Genomic DNA, 13,643 nt, shown 5'->3' on the forward strand with positions numbered 1-13,643 from the left:
ACTCAATCAGATTTCAAATTTGTCTTCACATGGCCAACGAGCTGGCCCTCAATGATATTTGCATTTATTCGTTGTCTGATTGGTTGCTCAGATTAAACCTTGGAACAGCCCGCTTCATTTAGCAAAATACAGCAAACTTCAACTATTAAAAGCGATCTGCATACTTTAATAGATTTAATACAAAGCATCTCTGGTGAGTAGGATGTATTTTATTTAATTGCTTCACCATGTCTTTTGATAAATATTGATTCTAAACTGCTCCAGCTGATGTACATGGCACAGTTGTAGGCTGTTCCATTGATTTTTTGTATAGTATTGCTTGCTTCTATAATTGCGACATCTCTTTTATCATTAAAAGGTGGAATAAGTCAGGTGAGTCCCCACTGAAGGCTTGGGTAGCAAAAAAAAAAAACCCACCATTAGTGAAAAACGACTTACCATGAGTTCTGACGCCTGTTTTCCGTCCATGAAGGTGCGAGGAATAGCATTAGGAGTCAGAATCTCATACCTGCAGGATACATTAGAGTTGGTATGCGGTTAAGCAGGCGTGAGCACACTTAACCGTGAGCATGTGTTTGAGAGAGAGTTGCTGATATACAAATAGTATCACAACTAATACGACGACACTCACCTCTGTCTGAACTCCTGGAACGGGATGCGGTTAGGGAAGCCTTGTCGGCAGATACGGATGCCCTCCAGGACCCCGTTGCACCTCAGCTGGTCCAAAACTAATTGCGGTTCAAGTTTGCCAGCCTAAAAAGGACAAGATAAGGCGGAAAGAAAATAAGAGGTAAATGTTTTCATTGTGTGCTTCGGTAAGAGAGGAATCACACAATATTTAACACCTTTGAATGGCAGATTTAAGAATGAAGTGGAAGATCAGGAGACACCCTGTTGTTGATGAGTCAATCAACAATTTTTGATTAAATCTTATCATATTTTAAGCATTCTAATATTTTCATTAATGTATAAATAACAATGACAACATTCAGTTTTTTTTAGCGATTTTCATCAATGTATTCATGACAAAATTCAGTGATTTTTTTCATAGCGCTGTATGAGTTTCATTAATGCATGACTCATACTGACAAAATTCTGTTTTTTATTGCATTGTAAAATTAAATTATAAATCATGACTAAATTCTGTGATTTTGTTTTAATTAAAACTGATTTTTATTAATATATAAACCAAAATCACATTCTTTTTTAGCTTTGTAATATTTCAGTATGCCACTTTTTTATTTTAGCATAGTAAGATTTCAATTAATGCATTGTAAGATTAATTGATCAATCATGACACAATTTTGTGATTTTGTTTATATAACTTTCATGAATGCAATAATAAAAATGAAATCCTCCTTTTTTATCATTGCAATTTGTAATATTCTCTGCATCATAATGAAAACGCTCCCTTTTTTTTTAGCATTGTAATATTTTTACTAACGTATGAATCATAATGGCAGCACGGTAGTCGACTGGTTAGCAAATCTGCCTCACAGTTCTGAGGACCGGGGTTCAAATCCCGGCCCCGCCTGTGTGGAGTTTGCATGTTCTCCCCGTGCCTGCATGGGTTTTCGCCTCGTACTCCGGTTTACTCCCACATCCCAAACACATGCACGGTAGGTTGATTGAAGACCATAAATTGTCCGTAGGTGTGAATGTGAGTGCGAATGGTTGTTAGTTTATATGTGCCCTGCGATTGGCTGCCGACCAGTTCAAGGTGTACCCCGACTCTCGCCCGAAGATAGCTGGGATAGTTTAAGGATAAGCGGTACAGAAAATGCATGGATGGATGGATGGATGGATGGATGAATCATGACGACAAACTTCAGTCCTTTGCAAAAGGCTGGTATCATTTATTAAAGTTTTTTTTGGGGGGGAGGGAATACTAGCTGTTATCATTCCTGTGTTGTCTCACCCTCTTCTCGTGGTTGGGAATGATGCAGCGCAGGAAGTTGGGATTGGTGTTCCTCAACGTGGCCATCAGCTTAGCAAGGGACTCTTTGTAGAGCTGGCCCACGGTCCTGAACATTCCCTTCTTGGTCTTCAGTCCCGATGCGCCGAACGCTACCGTCCCGCTTTTCTCACCTGATGACGAGACCTGGTCCAGACCTATAATGCGGTCCACTGGATGGAAAGCCAACAGAGGAGAAGAGTTAAGACATTTTCCACGCTGAATCTAAAAACTGCTACCAAAGCTCTGCACAAAGCATGTTATCAGAAGGATTGACATACAACATTTCCCACAAATAGTGGCCCGGGTATAATCTATTCGCAGTTGACTATTCACAAATTAACCAATTCACATTTTTCCTGTGGCACATATCCCATGGTATTCACTGAAAAAAAAATTGCGTTTTTTGTGCTTTTTTTCCTGAAATGCCCAAAGATCCCACAATATGAGGCCAAAGCCCTGTTTAAATATGAAAGTAGTACAGTAATTGATGTCAAGGACATATGTTGATGTGATACTACTGTACATCTCAACTGAGTGAGAAGCTTTGTATGTTGGGCAGGAGTAAGTTTAGCCTGGGTTGTTAGCGGAAGTTAAGGAGAGGCTTCCCAGCATGCGCATGTACATGCGCAATTCCGAAGCATTTTTTCCCAAAATCAAACCATCTGAAAGAAATTTATTTTCCACTGTAAAACTGTTATATGAGTTTGAGATATTATTTAACTGCTTTATAATTTCCTTTGTTTAACCAGGTAAAGCAATTGAGAATAGTTTCTCATTTACAATGCTGACCTGGAGGCAATTTCAGGATTCAGTGTCTTGCCCAAGAACACTTCAACAACAGACAGAGCCGGGATACGAACTACCAACCTGGACGACGCGCTCTATTAACTGAGCTACAGCCGCCTGTATTGGGAGCCTAGTTTGTGAGATATTTCCAGTTTCAACTATTAATATAGGAAAATTCTAAAACAATTTTGGGGGGCATGTCCATTACTCAAGGTTTTTCGCTATTTGCGGCAGGGCTCTGTCCCTAGGAGGGAATTACTGTATTACAATTACTGTGAAATGTAAGAGGACTTTATTTAACACATTATAAATAAGACTATGAAAAGGAAATACAGGACATAAACATGGACACACTCAACAATGTGGAGCAATCACATGTCAAGAGTTTACTGGAGAGCTCGTCGTCGTTAAGGATACTGTCATCACGTAACCTAAAATAAGCACAGGGAACTCAGTTGCGCATGAATTCATCTGCTTTGGTAGGTTCTGCCGTTTTGGTTAGCAACACCAATCAAATGGGCTCAGTCGTGGACCATTTTAGCAATGGAGTCTATGAACCTTTTCCTGATGTGTAAGAGGTGTCTCTATTTTAGAGAGCCTGTCGTGGATGACACACATCGGCAACTAATTGAGGCACGTATAATAGTAATACAGTAGAGGCCACTATTTGAGGAAATACAGTATATGTGGAGATGCAGGATTATTGCTTTACAGCCACTACTATTTGTAGATGTGATATGACTGAAAAAGGTGCTTGTTTTCTACTTAAGACTGTTTTTAAACAATGGCATCAAATGAAGAAAAACAATGGCTTACATTAGCATATTGTTTGAATGTTAGTAAGCCAATATTTTCCATTTCTGGAGCTCATTCAAGATCACAATTATGCTTTCTTTGGTCTGTATTTAATTGCAGCTTTATAAAGCATGATCTCGAATGTTGCTTTGATGTCTACAGTGACGAGCATGCTGCTATTCTCACACAGGTCACAGCACGTCTAAACTGGAGCGGAGTTGCTTCACTAATAATGAAAAATGGTGCATCACATAGGCACATCAACTAAAAACAGCTCTAATACACTGTACTGACATAAAGACATAAGGGCAGACAGAAACAACACAATATCAGTAGAGGGAAGGTTCATGCAAGACACACACAGTGGTGCAGAGAAACCTACTGTCGGAGCCATTTGCCTGCAGTGTGGTATAGGAGTCAAAGAAGTAGACACGAGGTAGAGTTTGAATATCTGAGGTGGGATGCAGGAAAGCAAAGAGGGAAAGAGAAGTCCAAACCAGGGGTGAGAATCAGGAAAGATTGCATCAACACAGCAGAAAAGTAGAGGAGAGACAGTTGAAAGCATGATGCATGATTTAAAAAAAGAGAGAAAATATTAAGTTAGTTGAGCTTCAGTGCTTATATTTGAGGGCCTTGAGGAGAAAAGGTGACAAATATATTATTGTTTATTAACACAAAGTGAATGCATGAAAAAGACATGAGGGCATCCATCTCACCCTCCTTCCACAGTTCGGAGACAAAATGGTCAGATGACTGGTGAAGGAGGGATGCCACGTTGTCGTTCAGGGGATCCATGTTCTTTACCAACCAGTCATTGGCCTTGTAGTCAACCTGATGGTGCGGAATCCAGAAAAAAAAGCTAAGACACAGTATAGTTGCGCCCTTTTCTTTTTTTGATGTTGATGGACACCTTGCCAGCATAGTGGATGATGGAAAAGTCGGCCTCGCCGCGCGGTTGCTTGGATTTGAAGAATTTGGGATGGCTGCCTTGCTGACTGGTCAGTTTTTCAACGAATGATTGGTCTGTAGCTCGAGGGAACCAGCACTCTTCGTCCAGCAGGGCCAGAACACCAGGTGGGTGAACCTAGCCAAGACAAGACCACCCCAAATCACGTTAAAAGGGGCATATTATGGAAAATTTACTTTTTAATGACTTGTATACGAGCAACTGTGTTGCTGAAGTGCCTGCACAGACCTAGGAACTGTTTTAAATTATGGAATGATACATACTACGCCTTACATCCAACCTCTGAGTAAATGCAATGGATACCACCTGTTCCTATCAAGGTGTACATACCGGCCTTTCAATGAGATCAATGCACGGCTGCAAGTCGAGGCCAAAGTCGATGAAGTTCCACTCGATGCCCTCCCGCTGGTACTCCTCCTGCTCCAGGATGAACATGGTGTGGTTGAAGAGCTGCTGCAGCTTCTCATTGGTGTAGTTGATGCACAGCTGCTCAAAAGAGTTCAGCTGCAGAGGAGACAATGTGTCATGGGATCCTTTAAAGACAAAATATAGCCTCCCATTTACGTAACTGCCATTGAGAGAAAGCGCTTGTAGTTTAACCAACGCAACCTTTGGAGGACTTACGGTAGTCTTATTTCAACCTGAGCAGCTTTTCTGGTCATTCCGATAAGTGTATATATGCACAGAGGAAAGACAGAGCAGACCAATCCAATAATGCATCGAAACTCCTCCCTCGTGACGAGACTCAGCCAATCATGTGGTTCACTCAGCCCAGCTTTTTTGAGTGGCGCAAGTGGAAGCTTATAATGCTCACACTATTTCTCGTTTTTTTTCAACACACCTGAATTAAAAAAATCAACACTACATATACAGTGATTTTGACTTGAGTCAAGTCATGAGTTTAATTTGTTGTGTGATCAAGCTTGTAACTCAATTTACTCATGTCAAATAAATTTTCCCCATTTCAATAAATTGAAATTCCATTAATCTGTTCCAGTCCCTCAAAAAACATTGTTTGGGGGACGTGCTTTTAATAAAGAAAAACAGCACTGTGCAGTATAAAACCTTAACAAAAGAGAATGTAAAGATCCTAAACTGGAACTGTTGTTTATGTCATAATTTAGTATCCCCTGATTTACATATAAACCGACCTGGAAGATCTCGAATCCCGCAATGTCTAGAATGCCGATGAAGGAGGCTCCCTGCCTCTGTCTGCGGTCCAAAGCTCTGTTGATCCTGTGCACTAGCCACCTGAACAGGCGCTCGTATGTGGCCTTGGCCAGGGCCTCTACGGCAAAGTCAGCCTAGAGGGAAAAAAAAGCCAAGAACGGGGTGCATTTATTCGAATGGTGCTCAGTTTACCCTTTCTAAAGTCAGTATAGGTCAATTCAGAGTGTTTGTAAAGAACAGGCACCATTATACTTCTTTTCCTAGCTGAGTAGAACAGCGCACTATCCATTTCACTGTCAAAAGAGCATGTCTGTGCCATCAATCCGAGCAAAAGAAACAATGTTTAAGCGATCATAGCCTTCTTAGTTAGATAACAGGGAAATAAGCGATAATAGCCTTCTTAGTTAGAAAACAGGGAAATAGACTATCTACCATAGCCAAAGTCAAACAGCATCAGTCTCCAAATGAACTACTCATGGTTCTATGACCAGGCGGCATGGTAGCTGCCTGGTAGGTTGATTGAAGACACTAAATTGCCCGTAGGTGTGAATGTGAGTGTGAATGGTTGTTTGTTTATATGTGCCCTGCGATTGGCTGGTGACCAGTTCAGGGTGTACCCCGCCTTTCGCCCGAAGATAGCTGGGTTAGGCTTCAGCACGTCCGCGACCCTTGTGAAGGTATGAGGTACAGAAAATGGATGGATGGGTCCTATGACCATAACATATGTTAAGGCATTTCATTTACTGCATATTTTCTGAATGAACTGGCCAGTTCCTCAGTGATCATGTTAACTATGTCTGAATTTCCACCACGTCTATTTTTCAATCAACTTACCTGTTGAAATTTAAATTACCGCCGGCGTTAGTTCTCTCTTCCAAGCAGTTTACCTAAAGTAGCATCTTTTTTTTGACTGACACTTCACACATTAAAACAAGCCGTACGACCCCACAAGAAGAAAAGAATTAATGCAAGCAATTCGCACTGTTTCATCAATCGCTCTTCCTTTGTCAAATGACATGGAAGGGTTTGTTAACTCATGGTGCCATCAGAGAATGCTTCGCTTTTCGCCACCCAGAAGAACATGTGAAGTCGTGGTGAATTGTCTTATTACCTGTTCCTTTGTTTGGGCCTTCTGCACGTACTCCCGACCCACTTTGATCCTTGGCGTGAGGATGGCTCGGGTAAACTCCAGCACGTTGATGCCCAGCAGGTGGCACAGTTTCTGAGCCGCCGTGTTGTCGGGCATGGACGCCTGATCGTGGTTCTTCTCCTTTGTGAAGGAAATGTTCCCAAACTGGAGCACAGCGGAGATCACCCTCAGCATGGCTGAGAAGATGAAGCCAATGTTCAGACAAGGTCATTCAAAGCACACAAATAAATGACTTGCATTAACCTCAACTTACACATCAGCTCGTCTGGATTGAAGCCCATTATGGCCATGGAGTCCATAGTCTGGGTGAAGTTCTCTGCATCACTCTGACCAGGAACAGTTATGGTACCCCCACTGAGAAAGCGGTACTCGTCGGCAGTTCCTAAGAGCAGATCCACTATGGACAAAGAAAAACCAGTTGAGATAAGTTTCAATCAGTGGTGAATCAGAAGCATTGCCCAACATTTACAACCTAATTTGTAATGTGTTCCATGAAGTTGTATCAATTTCTTCCCGACACTCTATTCTCTTCCATTTGTCGTGTTTCTCTTGGCTGCATTGCTTCGAGTACATGTGAACGTTTCAGCCTCTGTGTTGTTATGTCAATATAATCTGCAGTGCCTTCAGAATCAGTAGTGCTGGCCGATGTAATTTAAACTATATTAGCTATGAGACTTTTTTTCTTTTCTATGTCAGATTCAAATTCATCCTCACAAGGCAAGTGAGGTGGTTGGGAGGTGCAAAACATGTTACAATAAGCATCTGTGGTATGTATTTCATCAAATATTTTAGTTTTTGTCACTTTATTAGATAAATATAAATTTTTAACTGCTCTAAAGGATGCACACAGCACAGTTGTGTGCTGCTATATTGCGGTTTTGCATAGCATTGATGGTTTATTTAATTGCAATGTGATAGTGGTGGCATTGAACAATGAATTACTGTTAAGTCCGCACTGAAGACCCAGGTACTAAATGCAGGGCCCACCACTGAGTTTAAAACATTAATAACACCAGAATGTTTACTTTTATGTTTTTTATCACAATAGAATTAGTAGAGAGTTTGGCCCCACATTTAGTTGCCTCAGAAGCTCCATGTAACATCTGGTAAAAGATGTGGAATGTCCTCTCATCTTTGGCCTGACGGGTGGCCCGGGACTTTTCCAGGAGGTCTTGAGTTTATGAGTCAAGGATGTTCACACGCTGATATCATGTAAGCAGGGAAGGAAGAAGGTAGAAGCGACGAATATAGCCTCTTTTACACAAAGAGAAAGGAAATCAGAGCTGTAAATCAGCCTCAACCTTGACTTATGAGTACAGTGGAGGGGATAAGGACCTGGGCAGACCGCGAATAGCAAAAATCCGTGGAGAATTGATGCCCATTACAATTGCATTGTAAACCCAAAGAATTCTTGAATTAGCAGAGATTAAAAAAAAAAAAAAAAATCTGCAAATAGGTGAATCTGCTGGTGCCGAACCGTGAGTATGTGGGGGTTTCACTGTATACAATAACTAATTCCATATAAATATAAATAGAGTGCAGCTGAGCCTCTGGCTGGCGGACGTCATGGCTAGCAATATTCTATTATGCTTTTGGTGGTACAGCAACCTAATTTGAAACAGCCTTTAAAAATACAGTAACAATATACTGTCTTTTCAGAGGCTTTTTTTTTTTTTTTAAACAAAAAAATCTTTATATGACTCTAAACTTCTATTAAAGTAGGTCGTGACTTTGCAACAATAGGAAAATGCAGGTCCAAAGGTGACAGCAGTTGAGAACCACTGCCTTAGTTGCTCCATTGTTTTGCACTTCACTCTCGCGACAGCATATCGGAAGCTCACTTGTAATTAAAATTTTGGGCTTGCAACACAAAGAAAAAAAAATATCTACCAAGCAACGGCTTGGTAACTCGGAAAACTCATAAATTAGGGCACTCATGAGTCAAGGTAGTAATGTACTTAGCCTCCTAACAGCTCTTATGTGAAAAGGATACAGGTCTCAATGTTGGCACCAACGATGTACCCCGCCACATCAAAATTAATGCGGATGAATTTACCCTGAGGAAAGAGATGTTTTAGAAAAAAACAAACTCAAATTAAGGACTACATAAGTAAATTAAAAAAAAAAAAGAGCTTACAAATCTTGAGGAATTGTCATTCTTGGTAGTTTTCGCATTGCCGAAGGCCTCCAGTATGGGGTTGGCTTGCAGTAGCTGTCTCTCCAGCTCACCCTGGACACACACACACACACACACACACACACACACACACACACACAAAAAACAGATTAACTTCACACACCATACAACTGTGAAGAATACATATTCATTATTTTCTGTACTAAACAATGGATCTAAGGGTTTAAAAATATCTAAAAGTCATCTTTCAAGAGCAGTGACACAAAAGGATGACCAAAAATAGCCTCTGCCACAACATGCGCGCGCACACACACGCACTGACACACAGAAAACAATGGTTCTCAACACTTGTCAGAACAGTGGGCTTACATGAGGCAGCGATTGGATAAATTGGTTTAGGAGGGAGTTGAGAACCACTGTTGGCAGGCAAACAGAGGCAGCTTCAGCTCAAATTGGCTTGGTCTAACCTGCTGCAATACATTAAAAAATTATATATATATATATATATATATATATATATATATATATATATATTTATAATAATTATATATATATAATATATATTGTTATATATATTTATAATAATTATATATATATAATATATATATATATATATTGTTATATAAATATATATAACAATATATATATATATATATATATATTTATATTTATATTTTGCAGTGCCAGTGTAGCATCAAGTGACGATGCAAAGACAATCAGCGCAAGTGGCCGTGTAGGAAAGGTTATCACAGAGCCATTGGCCACCTGGCCGTGTTTGTCATCTTGATGAAACACTAAAATGCACATGAGACAAAAAGCCATTTTAAACCCGTACAGTACATAAACGGCCATGCTGCATCTCACTTACTGTATAATCAGTCAGTATATTTATTACCTCTGCCAAGGAGATTATGACTTCATAACCCATTGTTTGTTGTTTTGGGAATAACGCTTTAAGATTTGATGATACAGGGTGAACCTATAGTTCCATGATGAGGCCATGAAATGTAATATTTTTCTTCAATTTTCATTGACGTGAAATCATAATGCTACAATTCAGTTATCATACACTATTTATAAAAGGTTAGGGATATCGGGCTTTCAAGTGGAATTTCCTAAAGTTCACACTTAATTTGACCTTCCTTGAGCTTTTGAATGCAATGTCTGTTCAATGTTTTCAGTACCAGCAGGCTGCAACTGAGATTGAGACTGGAAGGTTCACAGAAAGACAAAGAAGTGGATATCCTTTGGAATGTATTGGCCGATTCATGGCTCAAACACCTGTTGTGAATCTTCCTGTTAGAGAACAGCATGATGTGCAAAACGTGCTTAAACACTGATCAGTTGGACATGTTCACTCAAAAGTTTAGAGAAGCTCAAATTAAATTCACCTGTAAATGTTAGAAGTTTATTTTAGGTTCATCCTGAAATTTAACCAGAAAGCTCAATTTCCCCATCTTTTTGTGAGTAGTGTGTAAGGTGATGATGATCCAAATTAGATTGTCGGCCTTGGTGGAGGTTTTCACTCAATTTAAGCAGGGTACACGTATACTAATAATCTGGGCTGATTTTAAGCATTTTCCCGCCTTCAAATTCAAGTCAGCAAAACCATGATTGATTATCACTGTCTCTAAAAGAGTATCCTGTAGTGTGGGATTTGTTGGGAGTGATATCCTATCCGATCTATCTTAAGTCTATTGCACTGTATTAAACCTGTATGAAATACCATTCAAGCATTTATTTGAGGGGTGGGCAAATGTTTTGGCTCAGGGGCCACATTGACTTTTAAAATTTGACAGGCGGGCCAAGCCAGGACCAGATGCTTACATATAAAAAATACACTAAAAAAAGGCATTGTAGTGTTAATACTTAGATTTACTCTTCAATGGGAACAGTGTTGTTTGGTTGATCACTTTTTTTGTGTGCCAATGCATCAAAGTCTGGTGTTAGTTTTGTTGTAGCAATTCTCAGAACACATCTGAGGTGTTCATCATTCAGCTGGGATCTGTGGGATGTTTTGTTGGTGTTCATCACACTCCGGAGCCAAACACCACCAGCATACTCTGTGCCATCTTCTGGATTTTTGGAAATTTGTCTGCGCTTAATGAATAAAACTCATCCAGCCATTTCAAACATTTATTTGATACCTTTGATATACGAATTAAGGTCCGTGTACTAGTGCGCTCTTTGTCCTCACTAGTAGGACAACTACACATTATAAATGCGGTAAAACTGTGCACTAGTTGATAACTGCATGCTACTAGTACTACTAGTGACAAAATTCTCCTAGTTCACATCTAGCGCTTTACGATTCACATGTCAACTAGTCCAGTTTTGCCTCACTAGTAAGATGCAGTTGTCCTGCTAGTATGCAAAATTTGTCCGACTTGTCATAGAGTCATGCAGAAATGTCATAGTGTAGTGGAAGCCAGTAGTGGGAAAAGCTGAATATCAAGAATACCGAATAAATGCTCAAACAGCTTTCCATTGAAACCTGCTCAATATTTCTACCGCCAAATCGTTGTGTGTGTGCTCAACACAGAGTTCGGTTGAGCCACGGTTGTGATGGAAATACAACCAATTATGAAGCTCTCTGAAGCTCATGTTGTTGCCACACATAGAGGAGCAACCGGTTGTGTTGAGTATTTGTGTAATGTGTCTCATAAGTCATTCACCACAATAAAATATGACAGAGAAGCATTTGCAACCACAATCTTGTTTCCAAACGTGTGTAGTGTACCCTGCTTAAAGCCACTCTCCTATACTTACCTTTAGGTATGCAGTTATTACAGTTACACAAGCACTACAACCAGCTTACATTATTCTTGTACAAAGTGCCATGCCACCACCCTCGCATATAACCCCTCCAATGTTTGTACATACTCACATATTGCATAATCTGAGGAATTGTGCAGAAAGGTGGAGTGATGGGGATGGGCAGGTGAACACATAGATGGGATAAACAGACAGGACAAAAAATAAGTAAGACAAGAGAAATTATATGAAACGAAAACCAAATGCCTTGGCTGTTACATGCAAACATGACAGGAATGAGTCACTGTTGCTTAGTGAGAGTAACTGTTGGCAGCTGGTTAGTAGAAGGTTGAAAAAGCACAGGGCAGGACAGTGGGAAGGAGGCAACTAACTCACCTTGTTCACCAAAGTGGTGCCCCTGGTTAAGGAGCGAGAGCCGTCCATCTGAGCATGCAGCAAGGGAGAGAGGAGGAAAAGAGGAGAAGGGGAAATGGAGCACGAAGGAAGATGCAGAAAAAAAGCAGGAATAAGTAACTGAGTCGCACCACGCAGAGATGTAATCCAATGTATCACTTTCAAATCATGACACAGAGGTGGAGAGAATGCTGAAGAGTGAATAGCATGTGCTCATATTTCAAAGAGAGAGAAAAGAAACGCAGTTGTAAGCATTATCACATAGCATAGCATGAGCCAGCAGTATTTTCTAGCATCGAGGTATCCATGAACACTGAAATAGTGCACAAACTTGCATCGTACCTGTAAAGCTTCTTTGTTCCTATTCGGAGTAGCACCCTTGTGAGAAGAAGCGACATGAGCCAGATACTGAATTACTTTCTTTGTGTTTTCCGTTTTGCCTGCACCAGATTCGCCGCTGAAACATATCAACAATTCAGAGAAAATAGTGAACATATTAAAACCCCCAATTGGAAAGATTTGTACAGGGGGCAAACAAAAATTTCAAATAATCACATAATTAGAGGGTGCAGTATGTAAGGAGGCCAAATTTAAGACTATTAAGACCTTTTTTAAGGCTATCAAATTTACAGATTCACTACGACCACAATGAGTGGGGGATATAGGTTCAGTATGATATAAATTTTCCCCCTATCTTTCCATTTTTTTTAGCCTGCGTCGAGTCACTTGATTTTGCATTAAAAAGTATATATATACTATAGTCATTGGGGACCTGGTAACCATAGTAATAGGGTGGGAGGTGGGTATTCACATTTCTCTTGGCTGGACTCCTGGGGACTATGTGTCTGTGTATGTGTGTGTGTGTGTGTGTGTGTGTATATATATATATATATATATATATATATATATATACACACACACACACACACACACACACACACACACACACACACACACATATATATATACATATATATACATATATATATATACATATACACACACACACAGTATACACACACACACACACAGTATTTATATATATTGAATTTGATTTCTTACACAGCTTATGAACTAAGGTTACACACACACATATATATATTGAATTTGATTTCTTACACACACACACACACACATTGAATTTGATTTCATACTTAGTAACAATGAATTTACTATACATTGTTTTACAAAAGCATGTGTCTTAATGAAATGGATGATGCACCAATACAGCTGTATGGTGGTGGAGTGCTCATCTACAAACATCAATTGCAACCAGTGGGGCACAAGTTTGCTCATCACAAAATACTGTAATTCACACTCTCACAAACTTTAAAAAATAATTCACCCTCGGTAGAACTTCTATTTGAAGGCAAGTTGTTTAAATGTGTCACATCAGTCACTCTTTAAACTCTTTTAAATTTTGCCATTCAGCGAGCTGTTTGGCCCCACTGTATATTACTTCAGGCTTTTTTTTTTTTGTATAGTCAGCTTGCCCTGACTGTTTGGCGTGTAA

The 13,643-nt window shown here is 39.9% G+C and overlaps 1 protein-coding gene across 6 annotated transcripts in view; it reads right to left on the reverse strand.

Moving 5' to 3' along the window:
- myh14 (myosin, heavy chain 14, non-muscle) overlaps positions 1 to 13,643 on the reverse strand; it is a 62,819-nt gene that overhangs the window by 25,177 nt on the left and 23,999 nt on the right. For 4 of the 6 annotated variants that reach the window (XM_061674562.1, XM_061674561.1, XM_061674565.1 and 1 more), the window contains exons 6-20: positions 12,473 to 12,587; positions 12,113 to 12,160; positions 8,963 to 9,055; positions 8,819 to 8,882; positions 7,898 to 7,996; positions 7,079 to 7,222; positions 6,787 to 7,001; positions 5,657 to 5,809; positions 4,836 to 5,009; positions 4,449 to 4,622; positions 4,255 to 4,369; positions 3,921 to 3,989; positions 1,919 to 2,127; positions 632 to 753; positions 439 to 508 (exon numbers count right to left, since the gene is read on the reverse strand). In XM_061674562.1, the coding sequence (XP_061530546.1) occupies positions 439 to 508; positions 632 to 753; positions 1,919 to 2,127; positions 3,921 to 3,989; positions 4,255 to 4,369; positions 4,449 to 4,622; positions 4,836 to 5,009; positions 5,657 to 5,809; positions 6,787 to 7,001; positions 7,079 to 7,222; positions 7,898 to 7,996; positions 8,819 to 8,882; positions 8,963 to 9,055; positions 12,113 to 12,160; positions 12,473 to 12,587 (1,864 nt within the window). Of the gene's footprint in view, positions 1 to 438; positions 509 to 631; positions 754 to 1,918; positions 2,128 to 3,920; positions 3,990 to 4,254; positions 4,370 to 4,448; positions 4,623 to 4,835; positions 5,010 to 5,656; positions 5,810 to 6,786; positions 7,002 to 7,078; positions 7,223 to 7,897; positions 7,997 to 8,818; positions 8,883 to 8,962; positions 9,056 to 11,849; positions 11,862 to 12,112; positions 12,161 to 12,472; positions 12,588 to 13,643 lie in introns of all 6 variants that reach the window. The other 2 variants (XM_061674563.1, XM_061674564.1) reach the window with 2 other exon arrangements.

Source organism: Phycodurus eques, chromosome 4, assembly GCF_024500275.1.
Source record: "Phycodurus eques isolate BA_2022a chromosome 4, UOR_Pequ_1.1, whole genome shotgun sequence".
Classification (NCBI taxonomy): Eukaryota; Metazoa; Chordata; class Actinopteri; order Syngnathiformes; family Syngnathidae; genus Phycodurus; species Phycodurus eques.